We start from the raw sequence: 23,090 nt of genomic DNA, 5'->3' as shown, positions 1-23,090 counted from the left end.
GTCAACGACCATAAAAAAAAACTTGATTAATTTCTACAATCCTACAAATGCATATATCTATCTCATGAATCGCACAAAAAGTTTAAAATCGTTGACCATCGTTTAAAAATCGTAACCCATCGCAGACCACCGTTTCAATGCCGCAGGTACTCGCAAACGATACTCGCAAACAATATCCGTCACTCTCCGGACAAGTCACTGTCGCACCAAGATCGTTACAATTTCGTTGCTTGCCGCAACGTGTCGTCAGGGTTCGAGATGTGACGTCGCCTGCCGTTGGTTATTCGTCAATGGACGTTGACAACGACTACCAACGAAATTGTGACGACCTCAAAACGACTAGAGACGCCAAAGAAATGAGGGTTGCGGTCTCCAACGAAATTTGAACGGAATCACAACTACTTTTTTGTCGTCACAAACTTTTCAACATGTTGAAAATTTCCCGACGAATAATTGCGGCCGTCTGCGGTCGCAGACGGATTCGTCAGCGACAACTAACGGCAACCCACGATGAGTGGCGGTAAATTCAAAATTGCAATTCGCAGCTTAACGTCGCTTGCCGTTCACCCCTATTCGTCATAGTGTGACCGGGCCTTTAGCTGTTACGTATCTATTCCTACTTCGGTATAGGGCGGTGTTGGTAGTGCATCGGCTTACTCCAGCCCATCGCTTCAAGTGTTTGGTGCAGGTAGACTCCAGATTATCGAGGAACGTAATTGGGAAGTTATAGATGGTGAGCTCCCATGTCAGTTTGGGTATAATTGCGTTGTTGTAGATCCACATCTTCATGATACCGTTGAGTTGGCTCTTAATTGTCCGTTGTTTTTAGCATTATGTGCCAGTTTGCCTTTCACAGATTGTCTAATGGCATGGTCTTTCAAGTCTTCAAAGATTAACTGACTGTGGATGCTGGCCATCTCTCCTCCATCAACTGTTAACATAGGCGTCGTATGCGGCATACTGAGTTTTCTGTCCTTCTCGTCTTGGTCTTTGTATACTGTTTGGGATGAACTTCTACACTGCATGCGACCGGCATTGGTTTGGCTTTCATGATGCTTGTCCACCTGAGGAATGACTATGTTGATCAACTTCTGGCAATCTTCTGGGCTTTGGCAATCAGCGTGAGATCATCTGCGTAGGCTTTAGCAGGGGATTCGGTACCCAATATGGCTGTGTTGAAGACAGCCAATAGGATGCAGGATAGACACCAACACTACAGCGTATTCAGTCTGTTGTACAAATCTTTGTCTCTACACAAATGTAACTCTCATCGTAGTATTTAAAGATCATCCACCGGCTGTCACAGGGACATGGTACCATTCCAATGCGAACTGAATCAAGTTGTATGGTACAGTGCCATACGCATTCGGGGATCAAGCCATGTTGTGACAATAGGATTTCCATTTCTTTTGGCATCCAGGTGCATCTCGGTTAGTGCCTCTGTATGTTCTACACAGCCGGATACTTTCTCCATGAAGCCTTTCTGAATGTATTTGTCAATGTAGTTGTTTTCAGTCCGGTGGGTGCTGGTCCTTTGAGCTAGGATTCCCATTCCAAGATTACCACTGGAGTTCTTCAGCATGTTCAGTGTGATTGGTCTGAAGTGGGAGGGATCCGAGGTCCCCTCGTCTTTGGAAATAAGGATGGTTTCACCCATTCTCCAACTCAAAGGTATTTCCAGTCCTCTAAATACTGCATATTACTTCGTGCAGAAGTGCTGTTGTTTAGGGCACTTTTCCATACTAAGTAGGGTATGCGGTTAGTGCCCGGAGCACTGGAATTTCTTCTTTTCAGCAAAATATAATATTTGTAAATTTGGCGAGACTTTGGTATTGAATGGTTTCTTTGGGCGTGGTGGTCTTCTCGTCCACTTTAGTGGTGGTATTTGTATCCACGTTTCTTGTCATTGTTGACTGAATTGAAGCATTTTTCTGCTACAGGTTTCTGGAAGGTTTGAGTTCTTTTTTCATTCTGATCAAGTTTCTTGGCAAATTGGTGAGGATTTTTCCGGAAATTTAATATGTTGAGCTGTGCTACTGGATATTTTTTCCTGGGTTTTTCAGCTCCAGCTTCCGAACTTTGTTGTGTAGACTTATGATCTAATGGAAGTCTCTCATTAGCTTCTTAGCCTCCACCTTGTCTCCAATTTTTAGCGGCAATTTGAATTGGCATTTTGTCTCCTTCTTGAGACGTCTCAACTTTCTTTGTTGTCTTGACGTCTTGGGGTTGTTTTATCTGCCTTGCTTGATGATGCTGGTTTCACCCCGAATCTGTCCACTAATCTTTTGTGGACGTGATTCTCTAAGATGTTAGCTGCTCGGCAGGGGATCCTCCAATTTCTGTTGGTAGTTCTTCGTACAGCTTTCCATGCATCATTATCAGATGGTTTTGGTAGGTTGATATACGCTTTGACATTGAGATTTACAAAAAGTTCAAGTGGCACTCTCCTTGGTCTTTCTTTGGTGGTGGTAGCTCTAGCCTGTCGTCTTGGAAGCGCTGTGGGTTTTACTCCATCTTCTCACCTCATGCGTTGAGGTACTTGGGTGTGCCAACTGGTTTGATTTACGTTTGCTTTCATTTGAATAGCTTGACTGCGATGAGCTCATTCTACATTTTGCTTTTGTCTGATGAAGTTTGACATTTCTCAGGCTCAACTTTCCACAAGTTGGACAGGTTGCACCAGTACCTTTCTGAACAGCTCCTCCATCTGTGGTCAGAGTCCAGAGGTTGTTGCCTTAATATCCGTCCGGTTGGTCCAATCTTCCTCCGCTCTCTCGCACGGACCCAGGGGTGACAATCTTCGTAGGACGTAACTTTATAAGCAGATACATCGGAGATCTAAAGGTTGCCAACCTGTCGCAAGATCAAACCGGCTCTTTCCCCGGCGCCAACTTTCCCAGCTGTCAACTGTCTTTCCAGTAGTCAAGTGGTACTTTTCCTGGTAGTCACAGGTATCCACCTGAGGTTCTCTTGAAAAGTTATTCATTGGTAGAAATAATAATAATAATAATAACACTAATAATAATAATCATAATCATAATAATAACAATAATAACAACAACAACAACAACAACAACAATAATAAATAAATAAATTTAAAAAAACACAAACATGTACAAATTAATCATTAAGACATCAATTTCAATTGGAATTTGTTTTAATTTCATGCGCAATGTTTTCATTTACACATCGTGCACTGTGTGCAAAACATAATCAAGATTATGAAGATCAAACAGCTTCCTACAAGACCACGTTGATTGCCCAAATAATAAGCAGAGTTAAGGCAGAGTGAACATTTTTTTTTAATTTGAGAATTAACAACAGTATTCAATGCGATGAGTTACCTGCAGCCAATGCAGTATTCTCGTATGTACTCGTGTTGTCTTTTTATGTTATGACAATAAACCAGGGTATAATACATTTTTGTTGTATTTTTGCACAAAAAGTACTTGATCATTTACTTAAGTGTCATTTAATTCTGTCATATTCAGGGCAAGAATACTTGCACTGCTGAGAAGTCCTATGACACAGAAAAACACTTTGGTCAGCACTATGAAATGAAAGAATGGCAATCTGCATTGTCAGTGTCTGATCCTTTAATTTTGGATGACTTGTGTATTTGAAATTATCTTTCTCTATGCCCCTGAAGGCCACAGTAGTCTCACTTTGAAGTGAAAAAAGTAATTTTTGACACTTTTTGCCCCTCGTGGTGTTTCACTTTAAAAAAAAGTTATAGTTAGAGAGATTGAACTGTTACAGTTTTGCTCTGAAATTCCTTCTGTGATGTACCCGGTACTCCTGTATAATCTAATTTGGGAAATCATGCAAGCGTGACATCTGATAGAGATCAACCTGGAAAATTCCTTGTTTCTATATGACATCATTCAAAGAGGAGATGAAACGCCAAAAGGGGAAAGCCCTTTGGGGAAATCCCCAGAATATAATATGTGAATGACATAATGGAAAATGTCATGATTGAGGGGGAAGGTGTTTTTTGGGTTATTCCTTCATGTAATTGTACACAAAATTAGGGTTAGGGTTAAGGTTATTTTAGGGTTCGGATTAGGGTTTGGATTATAATTAGGCTTAGGATTAGGATTAGCTTACACAAAATAATTACATGAAGGATCAACCGTTGTTTGACCTTTTTGGTCTTGCTAGATCGTAACACTCTCAACGCTCCAATATGAAATCAAAATATAAGCCTTATGCGACCATTTGAAATATGTAACTTTACAACATAGCATAGAACTATTAAAATACTGATATACTGTACACTATTAGTGACTCTTCTTTTTTTGTATAAAAATAATAATGGACCTCCTACCCTCTCTAATATTCAAATTGAATTGCACAAATTACACGTGCATGGAAATTTGTTTTAAATAATGAAACAAAAATATTGTAAGCTACTGGTTTAAACAAAAATGGAGGTGGCTGTAATATCCTGAAAACAAAACTGAAGTACTCTAGCTTTGAATTGAATACCTGAGTGGAAGAAGGGCCCAACTCCATCAAAACTGTTTTTGAGATATTAAGAAAAAACTTTATATTTGGAAAAGTTTTATAGATAGAATGTTTTCATCTTCAGGGGACCTTTAATACATGAACATACAATATTACATACATTCGAAATTATATATGATGTTTCCATGGCAACGGTACAGGTCTTAATACTGAGCTGGAGTTGGGCCCTTCTTCCACTAATATACTGCAAGTGTCAGTTCCGTAAGCAGATGTGTTATAAATAGCTACAGAAATTTGGTAATTATCCATTAATTGCACAAGTAGAAGCATGTTATAGGTTAGCAAGAAAGTTTATTGCAGTGAAAAGCAGATTTCATGGATGAACAAAATTCCTCTTTAATCCAATATTTATGGAAGAAGGGCCCAACTTGGCCTTTCTTCCATGAAAACCATGATTAAGTGTATGTGGAAGACTATTTAGAGAGTGGATTTTGGCTCATCTTTCACACACATGGAAGAACAGTCTGCTGGCAATAAAATGCTGGGTCTAACTCGTTTTTGTAAAAAATTGGAGTTGGGCCCTTCTTCCACTCAGGTATTCAATTTGCACACAATAGTTACGCATTCAAGGCTAGAGTTCATTGCTAGCATTTTCTGGTAGATCAGCATTGACATTTAAAAGTAAAGTAAATGCAAAGTAAAAAGAAAACACAAACAAATTAATCAGCATTTGTTTTGAATATTACTTTTTTATAAATACAAAATAAGATTTGTGGCAACTTCAGTCATTCAATTACTGCAATATGGTAACATTCCACCTGAGTTTAAGCATAGGGTTCACATTGAGTTGAAACACATATTTTGAAGCATGGAAATACATAATATGTCTTGGAACTTGAAGTTAATATGAATATTTGTGTGCTGCATGTTTTTTAATTCATTTTCAGAGTAAAGATAGTCAAAAATATATACATGCATGTATACATACAAACAAACCAATGAAATACATGACAGCACAAGACTGACATTATGTTAAATCTAACAATACAATTATTGTAATTAGATGTACATGTAGAGATTTTCTGCACAAAATGGTTGACCATACTGCTCCACAAATTCAGCAAATAGTACAAAAAGACAACATTGATCATAATAGCTCATAGTTTGGCAATAACTTCACATAGCTTTGAATTGCTCATCACAATACTGCCCTCTCGCATTCATATGTTAAACATGGTTTCCGAATTTGACTGCCTTGCTTACCTTACTTTTATACTTTCATATTTAATGCCAGATTTTGTTCTTATTACTTTTTCATACGTATGTTTGTTAGCACATTTGCTTCTTCCACAAACAGGCAGGCATGAGATTAGATTTCCATGACAAAACAAGAAAAAACACATAAAATGGGACAGATTTTTATAAAAATTCCCAAATTTGAACAACAAAAATCAGGAATTCCTGCTTGGAGGAATTCCTGCTTGGGCAGGAAAATTCTCATGCCTGCACATATGTAACAAATGTGATTCAGGCCATCCCGCAGGAAATCACTGTGACACTATACTACCTTAGTTCCAATGACATCACACCATTTTGCTATGGAGATAACATTGTATAATCCAAAGAATGGACCCTGATTAGTCTACTATTGAATTGATATTCACCTGTATGTTTACAAAACAGCATGTGCACATTTTATTGCACAAGTTAGATGCATCTTTCAAAAGGTGTTTATGTGCAAGCCTTTGGCTTAAATTGAAGTTGATGGTGCTTAATCAACACATACCATATTATTTTCTCCATTGTGAACAGGATGTTGGTAGAGTATCCACATACATATTCAATTCTATCTAAGATTCCCTAATCTGGGCTTGTCTTCAAGAATCAAAGGTCTTATACCTCAATGGTTAAGAAACAAAGGTGATGTGTACATTGTATACTCTGTCATAATCACAATTATAATTTCAACACACCGAGGGTTCAGAACCAGACAGCCTTAACTCACAATGTACTGCTCTCACAAAATATAAGCATAAAGTTGAAAAAAGAACTTTCTGAAAATTTCCAGATTAGAATTCCTTATTTTATACCCTTTAAAATCATACCAAACATGTTAGGATGGCTCCTTGTTTTGGTCAACATAAATCAATATTTCTTCCATAACTTATTTTGTTTATTATTGAATTTTGTCATGTTTAATGGACTGTATCTTCTATAGTGCCCTGTTGGCTTTATGCTCATTTTGTAGGATCAGGTCCTTATGAGTTAAGGCTTTCAGGCTCTCAACCCTCAATATGTTCAATGTAATTCCTAGAACACAATTAAGTGTACATTAAAGGCCCATTCAGTGATTTGCTCATCGGGACGATCGTAAAAAATCGATTTTGGTACCTTTGTCATTGTCATAGATGTGCTAACATAGCCTGCGAGTGGTTCAGCCGAAATCCGTGTATTTAAGACAAACTAAGACATTTTACACGAATCTGTAATTTAGATACTGACAGTATCTAAATTAGCTACGTGTATTTGAATGGCACTTCAACTTCATCAGTACTGCTGATTTCTTTTCTTGTCATTTCAAAAATACCGAATGACAATTTGAATGGCTTATCCTTCACTTTTAAGCAATTTATAAACAATTTTAATTTTTTTACACTTGCGCTGGGATCACTGAATGGGTCTTTAAACAAAGAAAATACACATTAAAGAGAAATGAAGAAATTTGTTTCCACAAATCAATCATTTTTTACAAAAAATTTTGCGGTCGAAATAAGGAAAGAAAGATGGTGATCAAGGCTGTCGAATTTGGAAACCATGTTTAATACATGAGCGCAATTAGATGCCATTTGAATACAATACAGCTATTTACAGTATGCAGCTCAAACGTTTATGATCAAATACGACTGTCTAATGTGTTACTGATCAATTTGTGGTGCAATTAATGAACGTCAAATCTCTGCATGTCCCTTCAAAGTGCTTTAAGTCATAATGTTACTTCACTCTATATGCCAGGTATAGTGCAATGTCAGTACAACAAAAGGGTGAAAAGGACATTTTTGTTAACCTTGATTTTCCTCTTAATGACTTCAGATTGTTGGTATCAGCCTATATGAAACACACCAAAGTTCAACACAAACCTGAAATCCAAAACTTTAAAAATTAATGTGTGTGATGTAGTTGGGCAGAATAGGCAAATTTGATTATAACCAGTAATAAATAAACTATCTTCCATGAAATACTTAGTTCTATAGTGTCAACTATACATCATAACAGTATATAACATGCCAAAGCTCAAGCACAGTGTGGATTTATTTCTGCAACAGCTGTGTGTACACTACATGTAATTCTTCTGTTGCTTTGCTTTGTGAAAATCTCCAAGTGCCTCTAAGGCTTAAGGTTAAAAGTTTGCAGCACAAATGCAATTGGCTCCACCTTATTTCCATCCCTGTGAGCAATGCATTTATTTCCTTTGTGTAATTTTCAAGTACCACCAAGCCTTAAAGCTTCAAGTTACCAACATTTGTAGCCTTAATGTAATCTTGGAGGCATTTGGCTTGAAGATCCACCTTGTTTGCATCCCAGTGAAGAGGTTTCATTCTTCACACTGCAGGAATCAAAACAAATTCTTTGCACGCTTAACTCCTGTCAGGCTACCAATTTTTTAGAAGAATCAGTACTGATCCGAACAACCATATTAAGAGAAACTTTGTCAGAATTAAATTCCTCTGATTCTCACCAAAAGAACCAGCAGATAGTCAAGTGACTTTTGTCAACCTAATGTGTTCAAGATTATGTGCGGTTTTAACAGAATCAATATTGACCTCAATTCCTTCATAGGCTGATTTGAACCCTTGCATTATGTGGATAATACTTCAGTTCATATTAGAGAAATAGATGAAATTCACTGTATCATTGTTCAGTTGACTCCTTTTGCTCTCTTATTGATAGAATCTTCAATGTCTTCAATAACTTTGACAGCTGCTACTGGTATTCTTGTACCTGAAAAGAGACACACAAAATGAAAACAGCACAATAAGTTTATCTCTAATCATTATATTTAGTTCTCTGGTTTAACAAGATGAACAAAATTTAATCTGCAAGCAGAGCAGCCAGCTCACATTAACATTGAAAAAAAAACCTAGTGCACCTGGCCGGATTCAAACTGGCGACCTTTGTATTACAAGCACAAAGCTCTAACCAACTGAGCAAGAGAGGCAGGCTGGAGAAGCGCCAAAGATTGAAATCTATTTAGGTATACACGGAGTCACATGTGACTTTTGATTATTTGTTATAAATATGCAGTTCTGACACCTTCCATTAGGAACGCAAATACCTATAGATTTCAATCTTCTGCTCTTCTCCATCGTGCCTCTGCTGCTCTATTGGTAACAGTTTCGTGCAATAGTATAAGTAATACGAATAATAATAATAATAATAATAACACACTTTTATTAAGCGCACTTCACGGAGCGTCACAGTGCGCTTTACAAAATAATTATATGAAAAGCCTTAAAATACCTTAATTACAAAATACACATAACCTTAAGGAAATACTATTATAAAACAAGTAAAATACAAAAACAACTTATACACAAAAGAACTATATATTAAAAACAGCAAAAAGCTGGAGAATTCTGCAAGTACATGTATAACTCAGTCATTATTGCACGAAATTAAACACACTATTCACACTTTAAAAACATATATAATCATGGGAAAAACAAACAATCCAGTTCAAGTTCGTGAGTCAGGGTGCTTCGAGTTGTATGAACAGATGAGTTTTGAGTTTCTTTTTGAACAGTGCAAGTGAAGATGAATTTCTGATGTGTGGTGGCAGTTGATTCCAGAGTTCGGGAGCGGCGTGCTTGAATGAACGCTTGTCCGTAGGGTGACAGTGTTGACAGATGTATGATGAAGTTGAGGAGCCACGTTAGATCTCAGCGAGCGAACAGGATCTTTGATGACGACAAGTTCCCGGATGTAAGCTGGGGCGAGATCATGAAGTGCTTTGTATGTTGTCAGCAAAAGTTTGTATGTGATCCTGCTTTTCACCGGCAACCAATGAAGATCACGGAGAATTGGTGAAATATGCTCGCCGCTTGGTAAGTGTTACCAACCGAGCCGCTGGAGTTTTGGAGACGCTGCAGCTTCGCTTAGCTGGAACTCAGGAAGACCTAACAATAAACTATTTCCACAATCCAGCTGAGAAGAAACAACAGCGTGCACAAGCCTTTCTGTGCTCTCTCTGTCCAGGTATTTCCTAATCACGGCCGATTTTCCTGATGGCAAGACAAGCTTTTTTGCAGATTTGATTGACGTGCGAGGTCATGGTGAGGTGCGTGTCGACTACAACACCGAGGTCTTTTGTTTATGCAGGCAATTGGAACATTAAATGTACCAACTTTGAAGTCACCGATGGGGTCAGAATCCACGAGCGAGCGTATATGGATGACCTCAGTCTTATCATCGTTGAGTGCAAGTTTATTTTCAACTGTCCATTTCTTGATGTCGCTAACACAAGCCTCAAGTTTTACAAGATTATCATTCCTATTGTCAGCATTGAAAGACACATACAGCTGACTGTCGTCCGCGAGAACATTCCCTGGACTTGATGATCTCTAACAACATTCTCGATGGGAGCTGTATACATCGTGAAGATCTGTGGTCCAAAGACCGAACCTTGCGGGACACCGCAGGTAAGATCACAGAATGATGATAAAGTGTCACCAATCTTGACAGCTTGCTTACGCCCATGCATGTATGACTCAAACCACGCAAAAGTGAGGTACCAGTGATGCCATACTGATGCTTCAGACGCTGGAGGAGGATTGTGTGGTCAATAGTGTCGAACGCGCACTGAGATCAAGTAGTACAAGTACCGCGTCCTCCTCTTGTCAACAGTAAGAAGAATATCATTCATGACACGTAACAACGCCGATTCGGTGCTGTGGTGCTTTCGGTAGGCACTCTGGAGATTAGAGTACAAGTTATTATTGATGAGATATGCTTGAATCTGTTCAGCAGCTGCTTTCTCCACAACCTTCGACATGAAGCACAAATTGGACGCACTGCGATAACTCTTCAGCTGTTCAGCATCCAGCGTTGCTTTTTTAAGCAATGGAATGACATGCGCTATCTTGAAACAATCTGGAAAGACACCAGAGAGGAGCAAATAGTTGATAATACGCGTAATGACAGGCAGCAATTCATTCAAACAAAGTTTCAACATCCACGTTGGCATAGGGTCTAGGGAGCAAGTTTTTGATGCCATTTTGGAGATCAATTTCCGTACATCGTCTTCAGCTAACGCGTGGAAACCACCAAACTCAGCTGCGCAATGTGGATGTGACGAATTGTAGGATGTGTCCGAAGATGGAACAGAGTCAAGGTTCTGACGAATGTTCTTAACTTTGTCGTCAAAGAACTTGACAAAGTTGTCAGCCAGTGTCTGAGAAGAGTCATGAGATGGCAACACGTTAGAAACCTTAGCGACACACATGTTGTTGACCACCTTGAACAGGTTGCTGTGATCACAATCCAAAATTTGAGATCTATGGAATGCTGTCTTAGCACAATCAAGCATAGTCTTGTATTGCTTTGACTTGTCATTGAAGATCTGTCGGTGAACTTCAAGACCTGACGAGATCCACTTCCTTTCACTGCGACGAAGTTCTTGCTTTTTTGCACGGAGATCATCCGAATACCACGGTGAGTGGGGTCGTAGAATCGGCGTACGTGTTTTCAGAGGAGCATGCTTGTCCATCAGCTCTCTTAGGACAGCGTCATATTGCACAGCTAACGAATTGATGTCATTTTCAGGATCCGTGGTCAAAGATGATGCTAGAATGTCTTGCTTCAGTTGAGTTATATCAACACTGCGGTAACGCCGCACTTTTACACGCTGTTTTGTTGACGCAGGTCGAGCAATGTCGATGTTACAGGTTGTGGCGAAGTGATCTGAGGGCAGTTCACGTTGTATTGCGATATCTCCTGAGATAAGAGATACATCCTTTGGCGTAATAATCAAGTCCAATGTATGGCCATGGATATGTGTAGGCCCCACCACGTGCTGGTGGAGATTTGCGGAATCAAGAAGGTCAAGGAACTTAATTGCTTCACGATCAGTTGAAACATCTACGTGAAAATTAAAGTCTCCGACGAGAAGCAAATTGCTGGAACCAGTAGCAAGTGATTCCAATAGGATTGGAAATTCATTAAAGAACATATTTGCAGTGAGTTTATTTTTCTTGTCAGGTCGCAATCTGTAGACCACAACCAATCGCACTGAAGATGAGGCTGAAGCAATCGTGAAATCTCCCATTTCGAAGGAATTGAAATTGAGACATGGATTTTGGATGACTTTAAATCCTTTGCGCAAGAGGAGAAAAACACCTCCACCACCACGATCGCACCGTGGTATACTATAAGAGTCAAAGTCGGGTAAAGTACTTTGCAGATCGGCGAGGGCTTTATCATCTGTGCTATCTCCATTCAGCCACGATTCCGTGATAGCAAATACATCAAGTTTATTTGAAATCACAAAATCACATATAGATGCAGTTTTGTTTCCAATAGATCGAAGCGCCCAATGGGAGAAACGCGTACGAATTGATTGTTTATAGCAGGAAGAAAATTTCACTGGAATGAGATTGTTTTGTTTACACATCTTGACTTTGGTGTAAAACAATCATCACGACGTATTCTTGTCACTGAATTGTCAATTATACTTTAATCTTATTTCTACCGCACGGCTGCCACGCATACGCTTGTTTATATCTAGTTCTTTCAATTTATTCCATGAACAATTGTCCAAGCGAGAAAAACTGTCATTGTTGATCACACTTTTATTGATCTGTAACAACATTTTGCGACTGTAGGCTAGTGGTTTCATAGTTCACAAATCAATGTTGGCAAATCGATGTTAAGTATGCCGAATTCGAAATACGGTAATAAGCTTGTAGGCTATGAACGATGCAGTCACAGAGAAGGTCGCTGGTTTGAATCTGGCCAGATGTACTATTGTTTTTTCAACGTTAATGTTAATGTTATTTCACCTCGGTTTAGAACACATTTTTGACAACTTCACACACTGGTTTAGCCAATAAAGTGATACTCCATATGTTTGTTTTTAATTTTATAAATAGTTAAAAACAAAATAAAGAAAGAAAGACCTAATCATCACACAATTTCATCTTCATATGCTATTTCCTCTTTTACGTATTTCCAAAGAAAATATTTTAACTTTATTTCACATCTGTGGTGTTGTATATTTCCCTTTTAAGGTTGGTCTTAACCCTGGAATTATGGAAACTTTCAGGCCTCATAACAGCTAAATTGTTGGTCTAAAGTATATAAAAGTATACATATTTAGAATGGCAAAGACTTGATAAATTCATTTACGAGGTCAAATTTGGGCTCATTTTGGCCCCAAATCCCCCAAAACAGGTGTTTTTTTTATTAATTTTTAAAAACTAAATAATTTAAAATATCTAGGAACCGGTTTTTCATTTTTTTGAATTTTGACCAACTTCACCAAAAATATTTGTAATTTGGCCGTAAATTAAGCTTTTTTATGATTTTTTTTGAAAATTGATCATTTTTTGATCATTTTTTTTTCTCTTTCTGTAGAGACGCTATATTTCTGGCTCTATGATATTTTGCTTGCTACCTTGATTTAATTATTTGCTATGATTTGATTAATTTGTATGCTTGCTATCTACTATCAATTATTTGCTGTATATATTTTTTGTTGTTTGTCCCTGAGGAAGGGCAGTTTATCTGCTTGAAACGTTGGTTGTATTTTTGTTTAACTTTGTCTACTATCCCTGTGGTATTGGATTTTTACTAGTGCAGTAACAGTGTACACCATCATGGTTTACATACTGCATTAGTTTTTATCTTGTCTTTGTCTTGTTCCCCACACCAAGTTGGTACATGTACACCTAGCTCGAATCTTTCTAAACCTAAATCTACCAAATGCAACAAAATAAAACACCTGGGTTGACCCACCCCCTTTACCTTGAATGGACACTTTAACCACCCTTGCAGGTTGGGTTGATATAGGCATAACTGTTAACATTATGTTAGTTTTTATAATATTTCTTACCAGGTCCAAATATGGTCGTGACTCCTTGATCATACAAGAATTCATAATCCTGTGGTGGGATGACACCACCAACAACTACGCCTATGTCTCTGTCATGAAAATAAAAACAAGATCAAGATAATGAGATATTAATCATCTGACTTTCAATCCTTTTTGTCATAATTTAATCATTATTATATTTTTACCAATAGGTGAATAGGTTACTTCTGGTGAATTTGTTAGTAGCCACTTACCCTCTCCCTAATCTGTTCAGTGACCCAATAAGTTCAGGCACTAATGTCTTGTGTCCGGCAGCCAATGTGCTTACTCCTACAACATGGACATCAGCATCAATAGCTTGTTGAGCTACTTCATGTGGAGTCTACAAGAAAACAGAATTAGACAACATTGTGTTTATTATCCACAAATCCTTCTGGAAATTTCAGGAAAATAGGTACTAATAAACCAACGATTCTGCTTTACGTCAATGACTTAAATCTTAATTGTACTACATTAGCCTCGACTGACTACTACATGATAACAGAAAGAACAGTTTACCCTATAAATAACCTTTAACCCTTTGTAAGGTCTTTTGGTACCAACCAGTGATGTCGTTATCACCAAATTTTAAATCGGAAGTGTAATATTTCGCTGTCCATACCACCAATGAGCGCACACAATACCAGTAACAGGATAGCAATATATTTTGTGATAAGCATTCATATTCTGCGATAAAAATTAAAAAGCCAATATAAATTTAATGCCACTGCTCTGCTGTAAATTTGTCAGTTTGTTGCAAACATACCAAATATGTGTATAAAGTTAGTGTGTTGCTTATCTTCGAGTTTCGAGTCTCGAGTCAAATTTTCGAGTCTCGAGTTTCGAGTCTCGAGTTTCGAGTTTTATACTTCGAGTTTCGAGTCTTATTTTTCGAGTTTCGAGTCTCATATTTCGAGTTTCGAGTTATATTTTTCGAGTTTCGAGTCTTATATTTCGAGTTTCGAGTCGAGTTGTATGTCGAGTTTCGAGCCTTATATTTCGAGTTTCGAGTCTCATATTTCGAGTTTTGACCTCATATTTTGAGTTTCGAGTCTTATATTTCGAAGTTTCGAGTATCGAGAGTCAAATTTCGAGTGTCAACTTTCCAATATCGAGTTTCGAGTGTCAAATTTCGAATATCGAGTGTCAAATTTTCAGGTTTTGACTTTATAATATCGAAGTTTCCAGTAATACAAAAAAGTATTTAAACAAACAAAACAAGCAATCACAAAACATATTCACAAACATACATATTAACACACATATTCACAAAAACGTGCATTTTCACGATAATGAAATTCAAATTCAATTTACAACGGACCCTTTCTAATGGACAAATGACATTCAAAACCCACTCATATTATTTCTTGGTCAAAATACTATAAAATGGGTGAGAAATAGCTGATTAAATTCTGCCTCCTAGAGAGTTATAATCGAGACACGAAATTTAGACCCAATTTCGAGTCTCGTCATTTTAAGGAAAATTGACCTTTTCTAATGGACAAATCACATTTAAAAGTCACTCATAATATTTCTTGGTAAAAATTATTATAAAGTAGGCGAAAAATAACTAATTAAATTTAGCCTCCTAGAGAGTTATAATCGAGACTCGAAATTTAGACCCGATTTCGAGTCTCGTCATTTTAAAGAAAACTGACCTCTTCTAATGGACAAATGACATTTAAAAGCCACTCAAAATATTTCTTGGTAAAAAAATATTATAAAGTAGGCGAGAAATAACTAATTAAATTTTGCCTCCTAGAGAGTTATAATCAAGACTCGAAATTTAGACCCAATTTCGAGTCTCGCCTTTTTAAGAAAACTGATCTTTTTTAAAGGACAAATGACATTCAAAACCCACTCATATTATTTCTTGGTCAAAATACTATAAAATGGGTGAGAAATAGCTAATTAAATTCTGCCTCCTAGAGAGTTATAATCGAGACTCGAAATTTAGACCCAATTTCGAGTCTCGTCATTTTAAAGAAAACTGACCTTTTCTAATGGACAAATCACATTCAAAAGTCACTCATAATATTTCTTGGTAAAAATTATTATAAAGTAGGCGAAAAATAACTAATTAAATTTGGCCTCCTAGGGAGTTATAATCGAGACTCGAAATTTAGACCCGATTTCGAGTCTCGTCATTTTAAAGAAAACTGACCTTTTCTAATGGACAAATGACATTTAAAAGCCACTCATAATATTTCTTGGGTAAAAATTATTATAAAGTAGGCGAAAAATAACTAATTAAATTCGGCCTCCTAGAGAGTTATAATCAAGACTCGAAATTTAGACCCGATTTCGAGTCTAGTCATTTTAAAGAAAACTGACCTTTTCTAATGGACAAATGACATTTAAAAGCCACTCATAATATTTCTTGGTAAAAATTATTATAAAGTAGGCGAAAAATAACTAATTAAATTTTGCCTCCTAGAGAGTTATAATCAAGACTCGAAATTTAGACCCAATTTCGAGTCTCGTCTTTTTAAGAAAACTGATCTTTTTTAAAGGACAAATGACATTCAAAACCCACTCATATTATTTCTTGGTCAAAATACTATAAAATGGGTGAGAAATAGCTAATTAAATTCTGCCTCCTAGAGAGTTATAATCGAGACTCGAAATTTAGACCCAATTTCGAGTCTCGTCATTTTAAAGAAAACTGACCTTTTCTAATGGACAAATCACATTCAAAAGTCACTCATAATATTTCTTGGTAAAAATTATTATAAAGTAGGCGAAAAATAACTAATTAAATTTTGCCTCCTAGAGAGTTATAATCAAGACTCGAAATTTAGACCCAATTTCGAGTCTCGTCATTTTAAAGAAAACTGACCTTTTCTAATGGACTAATCACATTTAAAAGTCACTCATATTTCTTGGTAAAAATTATTATAAAGTAGGCGAAAAATAACTAATTAAATTTGGCCTCCTAGAGAGTTATAATCAAGACTCGAAATTTAGACCCAATTTCGAGTCTCGTCATTTTAAAGAAAACTGACCTTTTCTAATGGACTAATCACATTTAAAAGTCACTCATAATATTTCTTGGTAAAAATTATTATAAAGTAGGCGAAAAATAACTAATTAAATTTGGCCTCCTAGGGAGTTATAATCGAGACTCGAAATTTAGACCCGATTTCGAGTCTCGTCATTTTAAAGAAAACTGACCTTTTCTAATGGACAAATGACATTTAAAAGCCACTCATAATATTTCTTGGTAAAAATTATTATAAAGTATGCGAAAATAACTAATTAAATTGGGCCTCCTAGAGAGTTATACACGAGACTCGAAATTTAGACCCGATTTCGAGTCTCGTCATTTTAAAGAAAACTGACCTTTTCTAATGGACAAATCACATTTAAAAGTCACTCATAATATTTCTTGGTAAAAATTATTATAAAGTAGGCGAAAAATAACTAATTAAATTTTGCCTCCTAGAGAGTTATAATCAAGACTCGAAAGTTAGACCCAATTTCGAGTCTCGTCATTTCAAAGAAAACTGACCTTTTCTAATGGACAAATCACATTTAAAAGTCACTCATAATATTTCTTGGTAAAAATTATTATAAAGTAGGCGAAAAATAACTAATTAAATTTGGCCTCCTAGAGAGTTATAATCGAGACTCGAAATTTAGACCCGATTTCGAGTCTCGTCATTTTAAAGAAAACTGACCTTTTCTAATGGACAAATGACATTTAAAAGCCACTCATAATATTTCTTGGTAAAAATTATTATAAAGTAGGCGAAAAATAACTAATTAAATTTGGCCTCCTAGAGAGTTATAATCGAGACTCGAAATTTAGACCCGATTTCGATTCTCGTCATTTTAAAGAAAACTGACCTTTTCTAATGGACAAATCACATTTAAAAGTCACTCATAATATTTCTTGGTAAAAATTATTATAAAGTAGGCGAAAAATAACTAATTAAATTCTGCCTCCTAGAGAGTTATAATCGAGACTCGAAATTTAGACCCAATTTCGAGTCTCGTCATTTTAAAGAAAATTGACCTTTTCTAATGGACAAATGACATTTAAAAGTCACTCATAATATTTCTTGATAAAAATTATTATAAAGTAGGCAAAAAATAACTAATTAAATTTTGCCTCCTAGAGAGTTATAATCAAGACTCGAAATTTAGACCCAATTTCGAGTCTCGTCATTTTAAAGAAAACTGACCTTTTCTATTGGACAAATGACATTTAAAAGCCACTCATAATATTTCTTGGTAAAAAAATTATAAAGTAGGCGAGAAATAACTAATTAAATTTTGCCTCCTAGAGAGTTATAATCAAGACTCGAAATTTAGACCCAATTTCGAGTCTCGTCTTTTTGAAGAAAACTGACCTTTTTTAAAGGACAAAAATTTAAAAGCCACTCATAATATTTCTTGGTAAAAATATTATAAAGTGGGCGAGAAATAACTAATTAAATTTTGCCTCCTAGAGCGTTATAATCGAGACTCGAAATTTAGACCCAATTTCGAGTCTCATCGTTTTAAAGAAAACGGACCTTTTCTAATGGACAAATGACATTCAAATGCCACTCATATTATTCCTTGGTCAAAATACTATAGAATGTGCGAGAAAAAGCTAATTTAATTTTACCTCCTGGAGAGTTATAATTGTGACTCGAAATTAACACCCAACTTCGAGTCTCGTCATTTTGAAGAAAACGGACCTTTTCTATTGGACATATAACATTCAAAAACCACTTATATTTTTTCTTGGCCAAAATACTATAAAGTGGGCGAGAAAATTACTAGTCGGGTCACGCAAGTAGGGTGACATTTGGTCCTCACTCCTCTTAAACTTCACATCATTTCTTGGGTTATATAAACTCGGACCTCAGACAACAACGCAAACTATAAGAACACATATCAAGATAATAATACAGCAAGTTTATTCTTTAAGATGAATCGACACTACTAAAGAATCATGACCTGCAAATAATCATTTTTGTATCACCCAATACTGTACCAAACAAGTTTCCTGTCCATATGACAGTTTGTACTAATTTGACCTCAGATGACCCCTGGTGACACCCAGATGACTCGAAATGACCTTCTAAAATTTGGCTCTAACTTCCGGTCTGAGACGAAAAACCTTCAAAATGCCCCTTCTGCCACAAGTAACATGGCAAAGTGATGCCACGTGCACACATGCGCTGACATTAGCCAACGTCTATGGGCGTTTTCATATATTTTGGGGTCAAAGGTCATTAAGGGTAACAACATCGGCTGTGTTCGTGGTCTTAGACCACAGCTAAGTCTAGTTCTTTACACAGCCGTGACGTTAGTCTTCTGTCAACATCATAATCAGCCATCGTAACCACATGCTTTCAGGCATGTTGACCATACTTAGTCAGTAGAACCGTTTGGTGGTGCCACAGATGTCACATGATCAAATTCCGGTCAAATGTCATCCACTTCCGGTCAATGGCCAAAACTTGGATTTTCACTAAAAATGCTACTCCTCCCACATATTACATAGCATCGTGAAGTCACTTACACACATGCATCATCTATAGCCAGTGTCCAAAAGTTATACCATAAAATCGGAATCAAAGGTCATTAAGGGGTCACTTCGGTAAAAGTCTGAAAAATTTGTAAAAATATTCAAAAATCACTGTCTTTACAAATTACATAGCAGAGAGTCGCCATTAGCACACATGCATCGCTACTAGCCAGGGTCTTTAGGATGCCTACAGTTTTGGGGTCAAAGGTCATTAAGGGTTACTTCCGTCAAAAACCAAAATTATCAAAAATGTTTTAAAATTTTTATCTCAAAATGTAAACAGACCAGAGTAATATAATCATCATACATGAATCAGTGTTACCTGATGTATGCATGGTATTTTATTTTGGGGTCAAAGGTCATTAAGGGTCACTTCCTGTTTTTAGCTAAATAACTTCAAGAATTTTTATCTCAACAAATAAACATAGTAGACTTTTTAAATTAAAATTGGAACAATGCATTTTGTCGGTGTACATCAGGTTTTTTTTTCATTGAGGTCAAAGCTCATTAAGGGGTCAAAAGGTCAATCATAAAAAAATCAAAATCCATATATAAATTCCGATTAAGCTGGAATTCACCAGGAATATTCATTATGACATCCTAAGCACTATGTAATATTTTTGCGGGTCAAAGGTAATTAAGGATCACTTCCGTTATCAACAAAACCGAAACATATCAAACATCACTGGCTAAGGGTCGTGCTCTGTGTGCACAAGGTATCGTAGATCTAGTTACACAGCCGTGACGTTAGTCACGGCTGTGTAACTTTTTTCTTACAGGATCTTCTTCTTCTTTCTTCTTTCTTCTGTCGACCTTTACATTTGCTCTAGCACTGACATGCGTACACCGATTTTGACCTAACTTGGTCACAATCATTATTGACCATGCCCCTACATGTCACATAAAGTTCGTGGGGTCAAAGGTCAAGTAGGGGTCACAGAAGAAAAAAACGTGATTTTGACTCAAAATGCTACTTCTCCCACAAATTTCGTAGGACAGTAACACCACTTGCACACACGGCTGTGTTCGTGGTCTTAGACCACAGCTAAGTCTAGTTCTTCTTCTTTCTTCTGTCAACCATTACATTTGCTCTAGCACTCACATGCTTACATCGATTTTGACATAACTTGGTCACAATGATCATTGACCGTGCCCCTACATATCACATGAAACTCGTGGGGTCAAAGGTCACGCAGGGGTCACAGGGGTCAAAAACGTGATTTCAACTAAAAATGCACCTTCTACAAATTACGTAGGACAGTGACGCCACTTGCACACATGCATTGTAATTACCCAATGTCTATAAGGTGTACACAAATTTGGGGTCAAAGGTCATTAAGGGGTCACTTCCGCATAAAACGGAATACCTTCAAAAAATTTATTAGCTAAGGAAAACATAGGACAGTAACGGTATGTTCACATATGAGCTGCAGTTACCCAATGTATATGTGGTATTTTTATATTTGGAGTCAAAAGGTCATTAAGGGGTCACTTTCGGTATAGAACGAAATACCTTTAAAATGCATCTTCTCCCACACATTACGTAGGACAGTGACACCGCTTGCACACATGCATTGTTATTACCCAGTGTCAATGTCGTGTACACAGATTTTGGGTCAAAGGTTATTAAGGGGTCACTTCCGGTATAAATCGAAATATCTTCAAAAAATTTGATTACCTAAGAAATGGAGAGTGATGGTATGTTCACACATGAATTGTATTTACCCAATGTATATATGTTTTTTTTTTTTTTGGGGTCAAAGGTCATTAAGGGGTCATTTCCGGTATAAAACGAAATACCTTTAAAATGCATCTTCTCCCACAAATTACGTAGGACAGTGATGCCACTTACACACATGCATTGTTATTACCCAGTGTCTATGGGGTGTACACAGATTTGAGGTCAAAGGTCTTTAAGGTGTCACTTCCGGTATAAAACGAAATAACTTCAAAAAACTTTATCAGCCAAGAAAAATATAGCACAGAGACGGTACATTCACTCATGAATTGATGTTACTCAGTGTATACGTAGTATTTTTTATTTGGGGTAAAAGGTCATTAAGGGGTCACTTCCGGTCTGAGACAAAAAAGCCTTCAAAATGCCCCTTCTGCCATAAATAACATGGCAAAGTGATGCCACGGGCACACATACGTTGACATTAGCCAATGTTTATGGGATTTTCATATATTTTGGGGTCAAATGTCATTAAGGGGTCACAAAACGGCTGTGTTCGTAGTCTTAGACCACAGCTAAGTCTAGTTTCTTCTTCTGTCGCCCATTACATTTGCTCTAGCACTCACATGCTTACATCGATTTGGACCTAACTTGGACACAATGATCACTGATCGTGCCCCTACATGTCACATGAAAGTTATGGGGCCAAAGGTCACACAGGGGCCATAGTGGTCAAAAACGTGATTTTAACTCAAAATGCATCTTCTACAAATTACGTATGACAGTAATGCCACTTGCAGACGTGCATTGTAATTACCCAGTGTCTATAGGGTGTACACAGATTTGGGGTCAAAGGTCATTAAAGGGTAACTTCCGGTATAAAACGAAATACCTTCAATTTTTTTTTATTAGCTAAGGAAAACATGACAGTAACGGTATGTTCACATATGTGTTGCAGTTACTCAAAGTTGGAAAAAGAGAGGATGGAGAAGAGTGCACAATTGGTAAATTTGGGAGTGGAGAACGAAATGATAGGGGTGACCGACTCATCGAATTCTCAATCAGTAACAAGCTGAAAATAATGAACACTTTTTTCAAAAAGCCAGCAAGTAGGAAATGGACCTGGAGAAGCCCAGATGGAAGCACAAAGAATGAAATTGACTTCATTCTCACAGACAGTCCACACATCATTCAAGACGTAAAGACAGTCAACAAAGTGAACGTGAGGTAGTGACCACAGGATGGTAATGAGCAAGTTAAAAATCAACACCAGACTAGAGAGACATAAATTACTAAGACCAAAGCAGAGCAGCATCAACCTAGAGAAGTTGCAGGAAAAGAGAATAGAATTCCAACTGCAGCTGCAAAACCAGTTCCAACTTTTGGCAGATGAATGTCCAGAAGAGAGGACTCTAGAATTATGGAATGACCAGATAGTGGAAACAACACAAAAACTGGCCATGGATATTGCAGGAAAGAAACCAAAGACCCGAGAAACAAAGATATCAGATTCGACCAGAACACTCATGGAGAAGAGAAGATCGATGAAAGCAGAGGAACAAACATACAGCGGGTTGAATATACAGAAACCTGCAAGACAATCAGAAAAAAGCTACGGGAAGATATACGGAGCTACAACACCAAGATGATCAAATCCACAATTGAGGAAAACAAAAGTCTGAAGAAAACATATAAGAAACTAGCGCAGGGGAAACAGAAAATTACAAGCCTCCTCGATAGTAATGGGCAAGAAATCACAGACCAAGACGAAATTCTGAAAAGGATAGAAGAATTCTATGAACAACTATATGCCAGTGACACAGAAACAGATGAACCAGGAGAACCACAAGAAGAACAAGATCTGGCTGCGGTCGCCTGCGACCGCGAGCATGCACAACCGCCAGGTATTTTAGAAGGTATTTTGTTTAACACCGGAAGTGACCCCTCATAACCTTTGACCCTAAATAAAAATCAATAATGTAAACGAGATCTGATTATGTTAAGCCTGCGATCATGAGGATGCACAGCCAGCAGTGACAAATGAGTTATGACTCCGAATCTGTGAGAACCGGAAGTGATCCCTTAATTACCTTTGACCCATAAAAATATTACATAGTGCTTAGGATGTCATAAGGAATATTCCTGGTGAATTTTCAGCTTTATCGAACTTATACATGGATTATGATTTTTTAAATTTATGATTGACCTTTTGACCCCTTTAATGACCTTTGACCTCAATGAAAATAAAACCTTATATACAACGACAAAATGCATTGTTCCACTTTTAATTAAAAAATTCT

General features: G+C 37.1%; 1 protein-coding gene across 1 annotated transcript in view; it reads right to left on the bottom strand.

The window, feature by feature from the left end:
- Nucleotides 1-3,139: 3,139 nt before the first annotated feature.
- LOC140151346 (methylmalonyl-CoA mutase, mitochondrial-like) overlaps nt 3,140-23,090 on the bottom strand; it is a 55,164-nt gene continuing 35,213 nt past the window's right edge. Inside the window, 3 exon segments of the mRNA XM_072173655.1 lie at nt 3,140-8,466; nt 13,574-13,662; nt 13,807-13,934. Coding sequence (XP_072029756.1) covers nt 8,384-8,466; nt 13,574-13,662; nt 13,807-13,934 — 300 coding nt within the window. The 3' untranslated portion in view covers nt 3,140-8,383.

Source organism: Amphiura filiformis, chromosome 4, assembly GCF_039555335.1.
Source record: "Amphiura filiformis chromosome 4, Afil_fr2py, whole genome shotgun sequence".
Lineage (NCBI taxonomy): Eukaryota > Metazoa > Echinodermata > Ophiuroidea > Amphilepidida > Amphiuridae > Amphiura > Amphiura filiformis.
This window is presented reverse-complemented; position numbering and strand designations above follow the sequence as displayed.